This window comes from Grampus griseus (genome assembly GCF_964374135.1).
Source record: "Grampus griseus genome assembly, chromosome: 16".
In the NCBI taxonomy this organism is placed as follows: domain Eukaryota; kingdom Metazoa; phylum Chordata; class Mammalia; order Artiodactyla; family Delphinidae; genus Grampus; species Grampus griseus.
This window is the reverse complement of record NC_139010.1, coordinates 77,166,780-77,184,870: the sequence shown is the minus strand read 5'-3', so window position 1 is coordinate 77,184,870 and position 18,091 is coordinate 77,166,780. Positions and strand designations below refer to the sequence as shown.

The following is an 18,091-nucleotide window of genomic DNA, read 5'->3' as shown; positions in this document are numbered from 1 at the left end:
TAGTCAGACAGCGTTTACCTTCGAGGAACAGTGACTGGGAGGAAGTACAAGGGGGGGGGCATCTGGGGTGGTGATCGTGCACTTTCTGGTTTTGATCTGGGCGCTGGAATATGGGGGTGTTCATCTGTGGTAATTCATCAACCCACGTCACAGATTTTTGGCACTGATTTTGATTTTTTTAAGATAGTCCACTAAAATACTATTAATCTGAATGACGGTGTATTTTGACACAAGGAGAGTGTCTCACTTGCCTTGCCCTGACCCGGCCCTGCAGGGGTGGGAGGAATAATCGAGGCTGTTTTCCAACAGCCTATGCACTGGGTCACACCTGCCAACCCCTCAGAACCCTTTATATCAGGGACTTGTCTGGAAAGCCTAAAATACTCCAGGGATTTCAAACAGAATAAATATAATAGAGAACAGATCACACAGATGAAGGAAGACCTGAGAAGGCAAACAGGAGAATGAGGCACCCAGAGACCGGCAGGAAGTCTTCACCGGCCTGGAGCTGCAGGGGTACACAGATGAGGAGGCGTCACCAGAACAGAAGCAGAAGCAGGGCCACCTGATGGATCTGGAACCACGACAGGAGGCTGCCAGGTAGGAGCTGGGAAAGCAGAGCAGAGCTGGAGCCATAGGGGAGACACAGCCACTGCTGGAAAATGCCCTCTGCAGCCGAGAGGGTGAGAAGTCCCCTGGCTTCCCTCAGTCTCTTATTCTCCAAGCTCCCATCACCACTTCCTGTTGGCTGGGCCTGGCCAGATGCAAGCTAGGGAACAGAACTTGCAGGATGGGGGCTAGGACAGACCCAACTCCCAGTTCGTTTGTCCAATTCCTCCACTGGTTCCCCTTCTCACCTTCCCACCAGCCTTCCTCTCTGCCAGCTCACTCTGCCCAGGGCATCAGTCCTCTGCTGGGAAGGCGGCTCCCTTAGCCCATGTCTGATTCTACGGTGATCATCAGACTAAATTTACCCACTTGTTGTCTATACGGCATCAGCTGATGCTCCATCACTTTCCCAAAGACACCGGTTAACAGGCTGTGGTGGACACACCCTAAATCATCACACACCTTGTATAATCCTCTCCCCTTGAGTGTGGGTAGAACATATGACTTACTTCTAGCCCCGAGAACATGGCCAAGGTGATGCTATGTCACTCCCAAGATTACCTTGCGGTACGCACGGCTCTGTCTTAGCAGTCGACAGTGAGAGAGACTCTCCTGCTGGCCTTGAAGGACACACAGCCATGCTCCGAAATGTCTGTAGAGAGCACCATGTGGCAGGGAAGTACAGGGGCCTGTAGAACATGGGTGGTCTTCTCTCGACAGCCGGTAAGCAGTCAGGCCCTCAGTCATACAGCTGCAAGGAAATGAATCTGCCAGCAACCTCATGAGCTTGGACGTGGGTTCTCCCCACTTGTGTCTTCAGATGAGAACACAGCCAGCTGCCACTGGATTGTAGACTTGACCCTGGGCAGGGGACCCAGCAAGGCTGCTTGGACTCCTGACCCACAACAACTGTGAAATAAGTATGTGTTGTTTAAGCCGCTAAACTTTTGGTACTCTGCTACACTGCAACAGAAAACTAATCCACACGGTGGGAAAACAGACTCTCTTGCCTTGCTTTTTCCAAAACCTAAAGTTCCATTTAAAAAGGTGGGACGGTAAATAAGTCATGCCATACCTTATAACTGTTTACTTCCCTTCCTACCTCTTGTTCTGGCTGAGCCAAAACTGCCAGGGACAATGGCAAGGTGTGTTGTTCTGTGTGGCAAGCAGAGATGTATCACAAAAAGGGGAACCTTGGCGCTTCCAGTTGGAGTATGTTGTTACTGTTGATGCCCCCATAGGAGTGCTTCCAAGAGTGCATCAAGTTAGGGCTGGACTCAGGGAGCTTCGGGGTCAATGATGGCAATGGACTCATGGCTCTGATACTTTCCATCCTCCAACGATACAAATGGGAGTGCTATGGTCTGAATGTGTCTCCCCAGACTTCATATGTTGAATTCTAACCCCCAAAGGTAATGTCATTAGGAGGTGGGGCCTTTGGGAGGTGATTAGGTCATGAGGGAAAGGCAGGGCCTTCGTAAACTGGATTAGTGCCCTTATTAAAAGAGGCCCCAGGGAGCTCCCTGCCCCCTCCACCATGTGAGGACACAGCGAGAAGAAGCCGTCTATGAACCAGAAAGCAGGTTCTCATCAGACACCACGTGGAATCTGCTGGCACCTTGACCTTGGACTTCCAGCCTCCAGAACTGTGAGTAACAAATTTCTGTTGTATATAAGCGCCCAGTCTGTGGTGTTTTGTTATAGCAGCCCAACAGACCAAGACAGTGGGCCAAAGTTCTGAGACCATTACTAACTCGGAGAGTCAGCTGAATACTTGAGCAGTCCCTTTCATGTCGTTTTATTTCCTTTTACATGGACCAGTGGAAGAAAAAAAAATCCCATAGATTCTTCTGAAAACCGTTAAGATAATGAGAAGATGAATGAAAAACTTGCATAGATTGGGATGCCCACAGTTTGGATTTTCAAGGCCTAAAAGATGAAACAAAACAAAGCAAACGGGACTTTCAGGATAAACGCAATCATCCTCTAGAAGGGGAAAGAGGAAGGCCTGGCAATTGTATAAGATGCTGCTTCTCAACTCTGGATGTACATTAAGAATCATGTAGGGAAGGTTTTTAAAATAAACCTTAAAAAAATTAAATATAACTTAAATACAATAAAGTGCCCCAATCCTAAGGATACAGCTTGACGGATTTTCACAAGTAAGCACTCCTGTGTGACCACCACCCTGATCATGATAAAGAACATTTCAGGTACCTCTGAAATCTCCTTCCCATCCCCTCCTGGTCAGTATCCCAGCCTCCCCCACTCCCACCTCCACAAGGAAATTGCTATTCTGGTTTCCAACACCATAGAGAATAACTAGAGGAGCTTTAAAAAATACTGATGCCTGGGTCCCACCACGGAATATCTGGTCTTATCTGGGTGGCTCTCGGGCCTGGGGAGTTTGCAAAGGGCCAGGTGATTCTGATGTGCAGACAGGACTGAGAATTACTCACTGGTTTAAGGTCAAGTCCCATTTCCTGCAGGGCAGCGAGGGCTTAAATTCACAGACCAAAGAGCTCCTCCCAGCACTGCAGACAGGCTCTCTAGCAATTTCTGGATTGCAGCCGTCAGGAGCCAAGCCAGGTACTGAATCTACCGGGATGCTGCGGTGGCCCACTGAGGCAGATGACCTCAGTTCTCCTTGCACGAGCCAGGGGCGGGTGGGCTGGGCCATGGATTTTGGTGGAAGGTGATGTCCCGGCAAGAAAGGTGGTGTTGGCAGCAAATACGCTCCACCAGACATTCCACCTCTCCCTAAAAGTCCCCTTCGATGTTTATAAAATGATTCGGGTGTGACCCAAATCAGGCAGTCTGGTTTGGCTTATCGTTTTCAGTATGCCCAGATTTCATCCTACAAGGTTTTTCTTTAGCATTATTTGGGGCTGTGAAAATCCTTAAGAAACTGAGCAAATTTCCCCCCGTAGATCGCTGGAGCTATAAAGTCAGTGATCCCCAAAACTGTGTGGAGGAGAGAACGAGCAAAAGAGCAATCAAAGAGAAAAGAAAAGAAAAGCACTCACGTGGCTTTTGCAGGACGACTTGACCAACCCAAACTTTTGCTTGATCTGGTTCGTCGTGAACTCTTGCCACTTGCCGTCCACCAGGGTCTGGGCTCTGATCTCGTACGTCACCAAGCGCTCTGCTCTCAGGCTGATGGGGCTGTGTTCATAGACGGAGGAGGCAAATTCCAAGTTGGTGTGCCTTATTCTCTGCAAGGAGGGTGACCCACCTTAGGTGGAACTGAAACCAGGGTGACCCGGAGTTAGCGAAACGTGGTCCCTGCCACATCGGCCCTCCTGTCTGATGTGTACAGGGCGGGAGGGTTTCCTCATGGCCCCATTTCCTACATGCAGCTGCTGCTGAATCAGTTGGCATTTGAATCCTCACCATGAGCAAACCACTGGCCAACGGACTGGGGTTTGGCCAACTCAGGAAAGCACCATGAAGTCAATCTATATTGAACGGGAAGGTCTTCACATCGCTTTGCCAAAGTTTAAAAAACCAACATAGCATTCATATGAGCACTTCGACTCCTGTTGTTACATAATTCATCTCTTCCATCCAGTAAAATCCATTATGTAGGGAAATGCGTGAGTCACTGAAGGCCAAGGACTGGCCTAAAGAAGAGATGTGACTCGCTCAAGGACACATAAAGAGGTAGTGGCCAAGCTGGACGAAACCCCAGGTTTCTCATTCATGCATTCATTCATTTATCCACCCATAATACAAACATACCACCCCTACGTTCCTGTTCTGTGATTGGCGGTGGTAATAAAAAGATATGGTGATATTAAAGACATGGTTTCTCAAGGAGCTTAAAGTTTTGGAGACTTATAATGAAACCCCAAGTGGAAGGTAGGGGTCCACCATCATGGCTGTCACCATCATCATCAGGGCCCTGTTCCAAGCCCTTTGCACAAGTTAACACATTTAATACTCACAGCAACCTAGGAAGGTAGGTCTTATTACCTTGTCCAACTTAAAGGTCAGAAAGTGGACACAGGGAGGCTCCTGGGATCACCAAGATCAAACGGCTCACCAGGTGGTTTGAATTCAGACTCTACTCTGAAACCCAGCTCTCCTGCCTCTCCTGAAAGTCCAGCAGGAGCATGGAGGTGAAGGCATCCACCCTCCTGACTCTTCCAGCATCCTGTTCACAGCCTCCGCTTTGCCCCCCTAGAGAACACCATTCCCTCTGCCTTTACGGGCATGTGCGTTACCTCCACAGAAGAACGGCCATCTGTAAAGCATCCCCCAGCATGTACAAACTGAAAATGAACTGAGCCCCACACGTGGCTCCAGAGGACTATCATTTGACCTTGGCCTTACAGCAGAGGCCATACAAACACGAAGACACTCCGCTTTGAGATCCTCGTCTATTGAGTGGGTTAAGAGCAGCAGCCTCACAACGTTGCTGCAAAAGTCAAATGACATCACGACCATGAGGAGGATTGGCACCAGGCTTACAACACGTTTTACAAATGAATTCGTGACTCATGTTTAATCAATTATTATTAATTCCATATGAATTGCTTCTGAATCTCAAAGGCTGTTTCAGAGACATAGCTCTCCTGTGCTCTCTGTCCTTCTTACCTGCATATGAAAACTATATGAAGTAGCATCATGTTTGATTCCCTTTATCTCAAAGAAGAATCCATACATGGCAATCACTTTTGAATGTGCAGTATACTCCTAAGTGGGGAAAGACAAGCAACAAGGTGACGGGGTAAAAACCTTCAGTAGTCACAGGCAAGAGAACATAGCAAGACCGATTCTAGCTACAACTACTGAAGTGACTAAGTTGTGACTTAAAACACAACAGCAATGTTAGCCTGGGAAACAAAAGAAGAGACAAACTGTAGCGACTTTACAAATCCTGATAGGTTGGCACTCAGTGGCAATACTATTTGCTCTGCATGCCCCCCTTAGTGGGGAGAAGAATGAGTTAGGCATATTCTTAGATGACCTGTGGTCTGCAGACCTTTGAAACAAAGCATTTTGCTCCAATCTGATGGGCCTAAGAGACCCGCCATGCCCACGGTATTGCAGGGTGTCCCGGCCACTGTGGTCTGCAATCTGTCCACTTGGGCAGGTCCCTGCAAGCACAGCCCATCCAGGCCTGACCCAGAGGGGAGTCTCTGATGATAGACTCAGGGCCCCAAACCCGTAAAACATGAATTCTTTTGAGATCACTACTGGGGTGGCTTTAGTGATGTTGGAGGATCGCAGCCATTGCTTGGAGAATTGTACCTATCGAGGGAGCCCAAGACAGAGGGCAGCCACCAGCCGCTCAGGCTCCCCTGGTGACTGAGCGCCCAGAGGTTTTGCAGCCGAGCTCCCTAACTCATTGCCGCTTTGATTCTGGGCTCCATCTAAAGAGCTGCTCAGAACAGTCGCCCCTGCAACCTTAACCATGGGCTCAGAGTGGAATCTCTTCTTGGGCAGTTGGCAGCTCACCATGTTTGTGGGGAAGAGGATGACCAACTCATCCCAGTTTGCCCAGGCCTTTCCTGGTTTTAGAACAGAAAGGTCCTGCATCCCCAGGAAGCACCTCCAACCCTGGAAAGCTGAGACATTTGGGTACCCTCATGGGAATCGTAGATGTGCGCATCAAGTGACTGAATGGCCTGTCCCAGGGCCCCGTCTGTGCATTTTCCTTCTAAGGGGGTGGCAAGTGTGCAGGAGAGACCCCTATGATTCCCTCTTCTGCCCCGGCCTTCCTACCAGACGGCGGAAGTGAGCACAGCCATTGTACAAAGGTCTCTCACCAAGCACGGGAAGGGATGTTTCTTCCCCTGGCTCGGCCCCAGTGGTCAGTACCTGGTTGAAGAGCAGCCCGAATCTCACCCCCTGGGTGGTAAGATCTTTCGCGTGGGCCATGTCGCCCCCATTCTCCAGCTGAAAGGAAAACACACACCACTTACCAGCAGCCCGACCCCCCAACATCACCTTCACTACATTGATCCCTACAACCCCCATCGTGCTCGAAAGAGTTCTGTCTCTGGAGCCTATGCTCACCCATGAATCCAGTCCACAGTATTTACTGAAAACCTACTAGCCAGGTACCATGCTCGATGCTCTCAGAAGATGCAAAGATGAGAACAAGAAAAATGCCCCAGCATTTTTTTCTTACTTGAGAAATAAAATGTGTACATCAGGAGCCCGATTACAAGGCAGAGAATATTCATGGCTGTAAAGTCAAGAGCAAGTACGGCCCCATAGGGCAGGCTCCACGTGAGGGCGGGGGCCTGGAGGGAGCAAATTTCAGGAGGATGACATTGGTGGCGGGGGGCAAAAGGAAGGAGGTGGGCAAGGCCAGAGGGACATGAAAAGGGAGGTGGGGGACTTCCTGAGGTGTCCAGCCCCAGCCCCGAGACTGTCCCCTCTCTCTCTGTTGCCCCTCCCACCCTCTGCTCTGTTAGAACACAATTTTGAGTTATGTCCCAGAGAAGCACAGTTCCATGGAGCGGTTATCTACTGCGTACGGGGCACCGAGCCCTGTGGTTTGCACATTACAATAGGTATTTGTTGAGCTGAATTTAATTTCAACCAGTGACTCATAAATCTTCAGAATTCAAACACTGCCCCACTTCATCTCTGAAAATGCGTGATTGGAAACACATAAGAAGCACAACCGTTTGCACAGACAATTCACAAAGGGGGAAATGCCACGTGGACAAATATTCACATTTACTAGTAATAAAGGGAATGCATATCCAAAAATGAGACGCCATTGTTCACTTCACAATTGACACAAGTGATCTGAAAGGAAAATGCTCTATGTTGCTGAGCTTGTTCAAAGAAAGGCACCTCGTTTATCACTGGGGAAGGAGTAATTTGGTTCAAATTTTGCTAATATGTATCAAGAACAAAAGTGCACATTCCTTTTGGGGCCAGTATTTTCTACTCTTCAGATTCTCCTATAAGAATAATTCTAAGTATAGTAAAATAAACCATTACGTGCAAATGCATTCACCATGCAGCCTACTTATAATAGATAGCAGTTAGAAACACCACGACTTTTCTACAATAAAGGAAAGGCCAAGTAGCACTGTTTGTAGCATATCCTCTTGGTGGAAGAGTTTGCAGCCAGTGAAAATGGTGATAAGAAACACATTTCATTGAGTGTATTTTTTTAAAAAAGACCTGAAGGCAATAAAATGCAATAAGATGTTTGCGATGGTTGTTTGGGGAGTGATGGGTCTGAAAGTATGTGTCTTCTTTCTTTCAGTTTCTCTGAATTTTGAAAAATTTCAATAATAAGCACCTGACATTTGTATCTGTGAGGGGACTCTGTTTGCAGGGCCGTGTGGCCAATTGTCCCCAACTCTCCGGGTCAACAGGACAGATGTTCTAAACACCTGGGCTCCAAGGCGGGGCCTCCTCTCTCCTCCCCTCCAGGCTTGGCTCTTCCCACTTCCCCTGGGGAAGGATCCAGATACTTCCCCACCTCAGAGGCCCAGAGGTTCCAAATGCAAAACACATCTCCGGAAAAAGCAAAGGCAATAAATTTCGATAACTGTTTCTGCGCTGAGCTGGCGACTCACCGCGAGGTAATGGTTGGCTATAACCCGGACGAGCCAGGATTCAGGGAAGAAGTTAATGTGCCTTAGCTCCTCCAGATCCTTGCCTGGAAGAAGCACAAAGGGGACATTCTTACGGATTTATTCATAAAAGAACTGCAAAAACCTCATTTACGGAGGGACAAAGGAGGAAGTTGGGAGCTGAGGACTGGCGGGCATTCCCGGGCCCCAGGAATCGTTAGATGTGTGGAACCCAAGTGAGACGTCCCATGGCCCTTTCCCCCAAAGGGTCCACAGCCCCCGGCCACAATCCTGCCCAAGGAGGGAGGGTTGAGATCTGATAAACAGTGTCTTTGGAGTGTCTAGAAGCAATTTGGACAAACTCTCTGGGCTCCATCAACCATTTGTGGGTTTTGGAGCTACTCATTCTATCTGGATAACTGGAAATGGCTTTGAAAAAGTTCTCAAATATCCTTTCAGAGGCAAAGCTCTCACTGGTGGCCACCTGGGCTGCCCCAAACACACTCCCCAAGAGTTCTCTCTCTTTCCAAGTCACAGCTGCCTTGTTCTGGGCCCAGAGCACGAGGAAACTCAAGCCTGGAGCACAGACCCACAGTTTTCTCCCAGACTGCCGAGTAAGCGAGCGGCCCAGAGGCGACGCCACTCTAAGAGGCAGGGCGTGTGGTTAGATGGCGACACGCAGCCCTGGGCGCTGAGTGCACTTTCATCATCGGTAAGCCCCTTCCATTCATCGTCATGTTTGACAGGAGCTCTGATTATCCCCATTTTACAGACAAGGAAACTGAGACCGGGCAGCCAACTGACTTTCCTAAAGTCACACACCTTGGAAATGACAAAGCCAGATCTCAGCTGATTCCTTTGGAAACGTCTGGTGGGGCTTCCTCAGGAGTGGCTGAGGGGTGTGGCAGGTCCCCAACAGCCTCCCCTGGATGCGCTCCCACGGGCTGGGGCTTACCTTTGGTGATGCCGTGCAGACGCAGGCAAAGGAAGAGCGGCATCCAGTTCTGTCCCACATCCCGGTCCAGAAAGCAACACTTCTTGGGGAAGCTTAGCAAGGTGCAAAGAGGAATAAAAGGCCTTCAGAACCGTCCTTTCTGGAACTGGCTGGGGCTCGTGAAAGTCATGTCAGAGACCAGCAGTTTCACCAGCCAGGGGTAGATGGAGCCTGGTTCTCTCTGGATGGGTGGGGAGTGTGGAAGCAGAGGGGGGCTGCCCCCCGAGATTGTAATGAGACAAAGGGTTATCTTCCCCTTGCATCTACCGCATAGTAGGTGCCCGACAAATGCTCATTAAATGATGATGGGAACGCATAACGGTACAGAGGATTTCAGGATATGTTTTCTCACTTGAGTCTCACAAACTTCTCAAGGGGCAGACAGGACAAGTATCATCGGCTCCATTTTACAGATGGAAAAACAACGGCTCAGCCAGGACTTGAACCCAGGGTTTCTGATTCCCCCTCTACACATGCTGCCCTTTGAGTAAGTGGCCAGTGTAGGCACTTCCAAAGCACCTTCTGGTAGAATCAAGAAGAAAGAAAGGTCGGATGAGTGGGTAACTCGTTTTAGCAGCTGGTTCCAGGATCAGTTCTGGACAGTGTTAATACTAAACTCTGGTTAATTTCCACACGTGGCTGAGGTCAGGGCTGGGTTGAAATCACATTCCCCTTGAGAAGACATGTACACACAGGCACACATCCAGTCTTGTTTTGAAACAACTTGCTGCATAAAATGGTCACTTTTGACAAATGGGGACGACAGGGGATAATTTTTCCAATGACTTTGGAAACACAAAGTCATTCCCTCAAGTCAGATCCTGTATGAGACCGGCCAAAGGCACTTTTAGAATATTTTTCCATGAATCAAGAGTGATGTCCAAATCACACCCTGTCCCAGCCAGACTGAACACTCCATTGGCCCCGTGTCCTGCCTCTGCGGGGGGTGCCCACCAACCTGCCTGGGGGCCATTTGTTTTCACAAGATCTGGGAATTCCTGAGACTCTCCAACTCTTCCTCGTGGCAGTGGTCCCAGGAAAGAAGTTTAAGGATTCTGAGGCGTTGTGAGAGGGGAGAGGGGCGTGAAGACAAATGAGCGAATTCAAATTCAATGATTATTTGTTAGAATCCACTGGGGAGCTGTCTCTGGGGGTGGACGGACCAGGCGTAAATAAAGGAGGGCTGGGCTATTGATCCTGGATCCAGCCCTCCATTACCCAGGGCAGGTGGAGCTGGGCTAGTGTGGGCCGTGCCAGTGCCCTGAGAAACACGGATCTCTCAGCTGGACAAATAACGCTCGCTTGACTTCTTTCCCAGACGTGAATGCCTCCTCCTTCCCTGCCTCTCTCTCACCATTTAGCGGAAGAATCGGCTAGGTGGCATCATGGCGGGCGCAGGCGTCAAGGAAGAAAGAAGGGGCTGAGCTGACGCAGAACCCCCAGCCCAGCTGCATGCTCTGGGGAACGAGCCCGGACCCTCGGCAAGGGCTCCCACAGCCCGGAGTGGCCCCTGAGGAGAGAGAACTTGCCGGAGCTGCAGGTTAATACAATTTCAGCCCAGGAGGGAAAGGACCATCTAGAGGACAGATTCCCCCTCCAGCTCAGAAGCCCCCAGGCGCCAACTCCACAGCTTTGTGGGAAGGATGCTGGGAGAGTAGGAGGGACCCAAGGCCCTCGAGTCTCCCTATGAGAGGCACTCAGCCAGATGACCGTCAGCCAGGACCTCTCCAGACAGACATTCTCCCCGAGAAGATTCTGAATGAGCTTTGCTGAGACAGGTGATTGGACTTTATGACCCCTTTGGACCACAGGAAGTGGCACTGATGATGGCTGATTTGGACAGGTCACAAGTCAGCTCATGCATCGCCCAACCATGCTTGGGGTCCCTGAGCTTGGGCCCTGGAGTCAGACAGATCAGGTTCCAGTCCTGGGCCAGCCGGCCGTCAGCCGTGTGACCCAGCCTCCCCAAGCTTCCTTTTCTGTTCGGGGGCACAACAGCCACACGTGCTTCCCTGGGTGGTCGGGAGAAGTAAAGGTGACAGGGCTTCTGATATGCCGGGCACAGCTGCTGGTCCTAGTGGTACTCCGGGCTTCATGATTGCCACCGTTGTCCCCTCACCCCAAGGAAAGTGACCTGAACTTGAGCCGGTCAAGTGCATGGCCGTGTTCTTGCTGGCGTTATCACTGCCACCCTCTAACTCGCCGGAGCCATGGGCCACCTCAAAGGAAGTAAACGGTGGCCTCAGCCGCTGATTTTGTAAAATCCCAAAGCATCTGAGCAGTGTGGTCCAGCGCCTTGAACCAATGGGCGTAACCCTGCCCCTGAAGCCGGGCGGGTGGATGGCTGCAGAGCTGGGACGCTGCCCGGGCCTCCAGAGAACAGCCCATGTGTTTCCATCTAACCCGGCTCAACTCCGCTGCTGGGTCGTGGCATCTGGATTCTCTGGGCCAAGGATGAGCACGCTCACCTGATGTAACATAAAGTGAGGGAAGCTGGCTGCTGCGTCGGGACCTCTTTGCATGCCTGTTTGGTGGAAACAAAGGCTGGCATGGCTTCCCCGGGCGCTGAGCTCTGTCTCTGCAAAGACTTTGGGTTTAGCACTGACTATTATGGGACAAGCTTCCGGTCATGGTGTCTGCCTCCTAAAGTTCATGGGAAACCCTTGGGGCATGACCCCCTTAGGGAGGACAGTTCATAGGTCCTTGATACTGAAAGATACACCCAGGTCGGCTCTGGGTTCTGCTTGCAAGACCCTGGGGACAAATCCTCCCTTCTGACCTCCTGAAAGGCAGTGCCAGGAACAAGTCTCTGTCAGACTGGCACAGGTTGTCATTTTAGAGCTGCCATCAGCCACGACCTTCTTGCCTCCTCCAGCCTGTCATCGGTCAGAGTCATTTACCCTTTCAGACTCAGAGACCCATTAGCCCAGCACTTAAAATTTTTGCCTTTTAAATGCATACTCTAGAATTCTGACATGTGCTACAGCACAGATGAACCCTGAAGACATTGTGCTAAGTGAATTAAGCCAGACACAAAAGGACAAATACTGTATGATTCCACTTACGTAAGTTCCTAGAAGAATCAAATTCACGGAGGTGGAGGTAGAATGGTGGTTGCCAGGGGCGGCGGGGATGGGCAGAGGGGAAAGGGGACTCATTGTTTAGTTTGCGTGGAGTTTCAGTTTAGGAAGATGAACAAGTTCTGGACATGGATGATGGCGACTGTTGCACAACAGCGTGAATGTACTTAATGCCCCTGAGCTGTACACAAAAATGGTTAAAATGGTCATTTTTATGTTGTGTATATTTTACCACAATAAAAAAATTAGAGTTAAAAATTACTTAGTTTCTATGGAAAATATCTGAAAGAATAGTTTATATTTTAAAGTGAAGTTTGAAAAAAATTACACACTTGGGGGAAGGGAACAAGGCTTTTTTCAAAAGGTAACTCGGTGTGGAAGACCTGGACGCCTTCTGAAACCCAAGAAGCAGGAAACGGTCCTCTTGGCTCCTGACACCAAAGTGTGGTAAGGAAACAATAATTCTGAATGTCGCTGCCACCACCATCACCTAGCGAATGTCACTGCCATTCAGGACGTCCTGCCAAGTGCTGTGCTGGGCCTTTTCTTTGAGTCAGAACGAACCTACATCAGACCCAACGAGGGGGTATTGTTAACCTCTGCAGCCAGTAAATGGCAGTAGTGGGACTCAGACTCAGGGCCGCTACCTGCTAACACACACCTCATTTACTGAATGTGCTGTTTGTCTCTGCTTCCTAGATTGTAAACTCTGTGAAGATGGAGATTTTGGTCTGTTCTGTCTACTCTTGTATTCACAGCACCCTTTGCAGTGCCTGGTTCTCAGGCAAGTCAGCTTGCAATAATGTTAAGTGAATTAATTGGATGAATGAGCTGGTCCCTGCCAACTCACCAGGCTCAATCCTACCATCCCATCCCTCTGCTCAACCATACTTCACCTTCTAGGAATGCAGTTCCAGCCCAGTGCATGTGTGGGCACGCACACATACACACACACCACACACACACATACATGCACAGACCAGGCTATTCTATGCCAATTTTCCTATGCTCACAGGGTCCTGTCTGTTGTTACCACGATTATTTGTCAGGCCAAGTCCTCTGGGTCATTTGTCGAGACCCAGTCAATGTCATCTTGACTATGAAGATGAAGATGGTCCTGACCTTTGCCCAAAGGCAGAACTGCGTCTAGAAACTCTGTGTAACGATGATGCTACCTGCCCTCTGCAAGAGCCTCCTGCATCCAGACACTTATATTCCTTGTGTTCCTCCAAAGTCTCCACTCTTACCACTGAAGAAGACGTCTTGGGGCCACCCAGTTTGGGTGAAAGGCCAAGAAGCCACACAGGAGGGAAGTGCAGAAGTAGGAAGGAATTGGGACCTTGCAGAGAGGGAGATTCAGCTTCCAGGGAGCCAAGCTAAGGCGGACAGGAGCACCGCTGGTCAGAGACACAGAAGAAATGAAAATGGCAACGAACACAAAAGAAATATATCAACCTCCCTGCACAGGGCTTGGTGGAGAGATTCTGACAGAGAACAACTGAACCACCCTCATGTCCATGACTCATGGACTACTTCAAAATGAATGTTCTGGTAAAGAGATCAGAGTTGTCACACCAGGGGTGCCCAGGTTCATGATGACTCCGTGGTTATATCTGCAAATGCCATCCATTAATCACAAGAGACACATGGCTGTGTGCCCGCCCTGGCACACAGCATCACAGTTCATTTCCTTCAGACACCTGTGGGCTGCGATGCTCGGAGTGCAGGGCATGGCTGGGCCGCTCTCCTCGGAGGCTCCCCTCCTTTTATATATGGGAAGGTGGTGCTGGGTTTGTCGGGGCGGTACTCACCCACACAGCCGGCACATGCTCTCGTTCTCTCTCCAAGAAGCTCAGAGAAGGAATCTGTCCAGTGCACAGGTGAGATCCAGGAAGGCTTCCTGGAGGAGTCTTTGGCCAGCTCCATAAAAGCTGGGTCAGATTTGGACAGGGCATAGGAGGGAGGAGACTCTGCTGCAGAGGTCAGGGAAATCTAATAGTTGGGATGGTGTGGAAATTGGATTCACTGACTGCTTTCAATGACCTCCTTCTGGTGAGGTTGCTGGAATCCACCCTTGCAGTGTCTGAAAGGGACCCATTTAGGGATTAACAAATCAACTAAGGACTAGAATTACAGGTCCGTTCATGACTTGCCCTTAACTCGAAGACCTCAAAGTAAAAGGATGTGTCTGATGATCTAGGAGCCCCAGGTCCACCCAGCTCCACCACCAATTTGCAAAAGGCGCCCTTGTAAGCCCCTTACCATCCCTGCATGGATTTTACAGACACACTGTTGAGTGAAAAAAATCCAGACCTTTAAAAGTCTACGCTATAAGATTCTATTTAAAATTCAGAAGCAGCCAAGACATCTCCATAGTAAAAGAAGCCAGGATACCCGTTCACCTTGGTGTGCGAGAGGTAGTGACCGAAATAAGGCACATTAGGGGGCCGGTTAGGTTCTGTTTCTTGGTCTGGGTGCTGGTTATACAGGTGTGTGCACTTTGTGGAAATTCATTGAGCTGTTCATTTAAGGTTTGTGCACTTTGCTGTAGGTATTTTATATTTTGATGAAAAATGTACTTAAAAAAAAAAAGTGCCGGAACTTCCCTGGCGGTCCAGTGGGTAAGACTCCAACTTCCAATGCAGGGGGTGCAGGTTTGATCCCTGGTCGGGGAGCTAAGATCCCACATGCCTCGGGGCCAAAAAAACAAAACATAAAAAACAGAAGCAATATTGTATCAAATTCAATAAAGACTTTTAAAATGGTCCACATAAAAAAAAAACTTTACAAAGAAGTAGAAAATTTGCTTGTCTCTGGCTCTTCTCCAATTGATGAATTTTTACAGCCCCCACGGACTTCTCAGACTGCTAAGTGAAACAAAATGATGACTTCCTCTGTGGACGAATGAAGGCAATGGTTTTGCTTACAGTTTTTGTTTTTCTTACAAGGAAATGTTAAATTAAATTCTGGACAGCCTATTTGTATTTCTAAATTAACCACTGCCAGGAAAACAGCTGTGTGTGTGTGTGTGTGTGTGTGTGTGTGTGTGTGTGTGTATACACACACGCATGTTCCCTTTCTATATTGATGTATTTAGACAACAATGAAAATAAGCTTTGAAGATGTTCTTAAACATGGAGCTAGGCAGAGAAACTGCCCCTTTCACTGTCCATCGGTGCCCCTGGCATAGAGCACATGTTCAATAACTATTTGTTGAATGAATGAAAAAAAATCAATGAATAAAAGAATACAGATGAGTAGAAAAGGCTTGGACCTATGTCTTTATTTGCAGGTACAGCGGTGCTGAAGGAGTTAACTATTCAAATACCTTCCCTCCTAGCTCAAGACGTTGCTAAGACAGCTGAGAAAAGGAGTATTTGATCTATTTCACTCAATTGCTGCTCTAAACCCTCCTTTCTGGATACTGGGCCAGCCAAGGCCACACCCAGAGTTGCAGCTCTGCCTCATTCCTGGTCGGTCTAACATTCGGGCAGCTTGTCCCGCTGCTGCCACATTATGAAAGCACAATCCCATTTTGGAGGTCCCCATATTGTGACGGTCCACTCTGACCTCTGCTCCCCCACCTGGGAAATACCTTATAAACCACTCTGTCATTTCAATTATTTCATCAACAGATGAAACTTTAAAAATTGGGCCAAACAGCCAAATTCCTTGGCTCTCATACACAAGCCTGTGTACTGTCTCCCAGGGTCTGCTCATCTGCCCCACCTTCTAATGCTCCTGGAATGTCCCTGTCAGTGGCTGTGGAAACTTCCTTGACTAGCTGTTCCCTCTGTCTTCACTGAACTGTGGAGCTCAGCTCCTCTGGTGACTCAGTTCCGGCCCAGGCTGACCGTGACTTCCCACACTTCCACCACTTCCACCCCTTCCACCACTGGAGCAGAGGTGCCTTCCTGCAGCCCAAGCCCTCAGGCTCAGCCCCAGGGATCCTCAGGCCAGCACAGAGCCTGGGCACCACTGCTGCCCCCTCCCATGTCTAGGGTAGGCATCACCAAACTATCGAGACATTATTTCTCACTGAGCCTCGAGAAAGCCTTAGAACTCTTCCTAGTCTCGTCCACCGAACAGGCCCTACCCATCAGTAAAAATGGAAACTTGTCTGCCAGCCCTCCTATTTTGAGCTGCCGCAGACATGGTGTTCTCTGAATTTGGCGTTAGCATGGTCAGACCCATTTCTCAGCTGGGGCAACCCAGCTCTGTAGAAATGTTTGATGGAATTTCATCATTCCATAAGCTGTTATATGCGCGGTGCCAGGTGAGCTGAGGATGCAATAAAGGATTGTAAACCCTTCCTACAAGCTGCTCACAACCTACCCAGGGAGACAGGACGTATGCACCCACCAAGGTGTTCGTAAGGGCCTGGCTGGCAAGCCTCCTAGGGAGGCCCCGCCGGGATGGACTCAGAAGAGGAAGCAGAGCAGGCTGGGGTCAGGGGAGCCGGGGCAGCAAGTGCTGACCCCTCGGCTAAGGAGTCCCTCGGGGACTCAGGGGACAAGCACTTGGGAGGTGGAGGCCATTGACCATGGAGCACCTTATGGGCAGAAGAGTGAGCTGGGACGGGAGGCGAACCACCCGCGGTCCTAAAAATGGACCACGGTCCTCTAAGTCGGAGGTAAGCCTGGGTGACCACGGAGCGGAAGAGCATCTGAGTTCCAGACTGTCTCGTCTTTTCTCCCAAGGGGACACCAAGCCTGCTGGAGGGAGCGAGAGGGAGTGAGGGAAGAAGGGATGTAGGGCAGGAGTCTGAGAACACGGCTCCAGGTAGAGGACAGCATCCCAGCTTGGGCAGCAAGACCATTTGGAGACACACGAATGGTTTCCAACAAGGGAAACCTTGCAGGCTCAGGGGGCCTTGGGGAAATGCGTGTGGAGGGCTGAGGTCTGGGGTCAAAATGGAATCGATGTCGATTCAGGAGTAATGCAGAAGCTATGCTGGTAAGGAACACCCGAGGACGGGGGGAGCCTTGGAGACCCCAGCTCAGGCAGGCCACATGCCTTCGCTCTCTCACTCCCACTTGTTTCTCTCACAGTAAAAACACAGTTCCAATGAATCACCCACATTCTAGCTCATTTCCTATCTCCCAGTTCTAGACATTTCCAGTAGGAGAGCTAACCTGGTGCCAAACAGCGACTTTTCCTGGTGTGTATGACTCATCAGAAAAAGTGTCTTTTGGGCTATTAAAAGAGTGGGAGAGGGTGTATCTAAGACACTTGGGTTCAAAGCAAATTATATAGAAACTAAGCAAGGACATGTCATTCTGGCAATGAACATTGCTTTCCCCAAATAACGAGACAGGAAAAAGGGGCTCTTTACTTTCCAGAAAAGGATTAACTGCGTCAGAACAATGCAAGCAAAACTTGGCTTAAACAGGTTGATGTGCTGACGAACACACGGAAGATGTGTTTATCTGCTAAAGTCACGTGTGCAAAAGAAAAGGAATCTCTTGACTCCCCTGAATGCACCTTATCTTGCTTGGAAGCCCCCGTCCCTGCCGATATGGGGAACAGAACGTAAACCTGATCGTGAAGGTAAGCCTGCCCGTCTAGGGCGGATCCTCCTGGCGCTGTCTTTGGCTACGGGCCCATCACACTCTGCAACCAGCCTGGATGATGCGAGTGTATTTACAAAGTTTTAACAGAAGCTAAAGAGACACCAGATGGATTACTGCCTTCACCCTCACCCCCACCCTGTCCCCCTGTCCCATGCTGCCACAGCTGACGTTGCCAGTGGGGTTGAACAGACAGAAAACACAGGCAGAGGAGGACACAGGGAGGGGAAGAAGATGCACTGCCAGGCAATTTTAGAAGTAATTGGCTGACAACAACACTGAACGTAG

General features: G+C 49.6%; 1 protein-coding gene across 1 annotated transcript in view; it reads right to left on the bottom strand.

Annotated features, from left to right (window-relative positions):
* Positions 1 to 2,469: 2,469 nt before the first annotated feature.
* Positions 2,470 to 18,091, bottom strand: part of BTBD16 (BTB domain containing 16) — a gene marked incomplete at both ends in the record, with an annotated part of 43,275 nt that continues 27,653 nt past the window's right edge. The window contains 6 exons of the mRNA XM_082672975.1: positions 2,470 to 2,538; positions 3,636 to 3,824; positions 5,209 to 5,307; positions 6,436 to 6,513; positions 8,163 to 8,245; positions 9,115 to 9,206. Of these exons, the coding sequence (XP_082529101.1) occupies positions 2,470 to 2,538; positions 3,636 to 3,824; positions 5,209 to 5,307; positions 6,436 to 6,513; positions 8,163 to 8,245; positions 9,115 to 9,206 (610 nt within the window). The remainder of the gene's footprint in view (positions 2,539 to 3,635; positions 3,825 to 5,208; positions 5,308 to 6,435; positions 6,514 to 8,162; positions 8,246 to 9,114; positions 9,207 to 18,091) is intronic.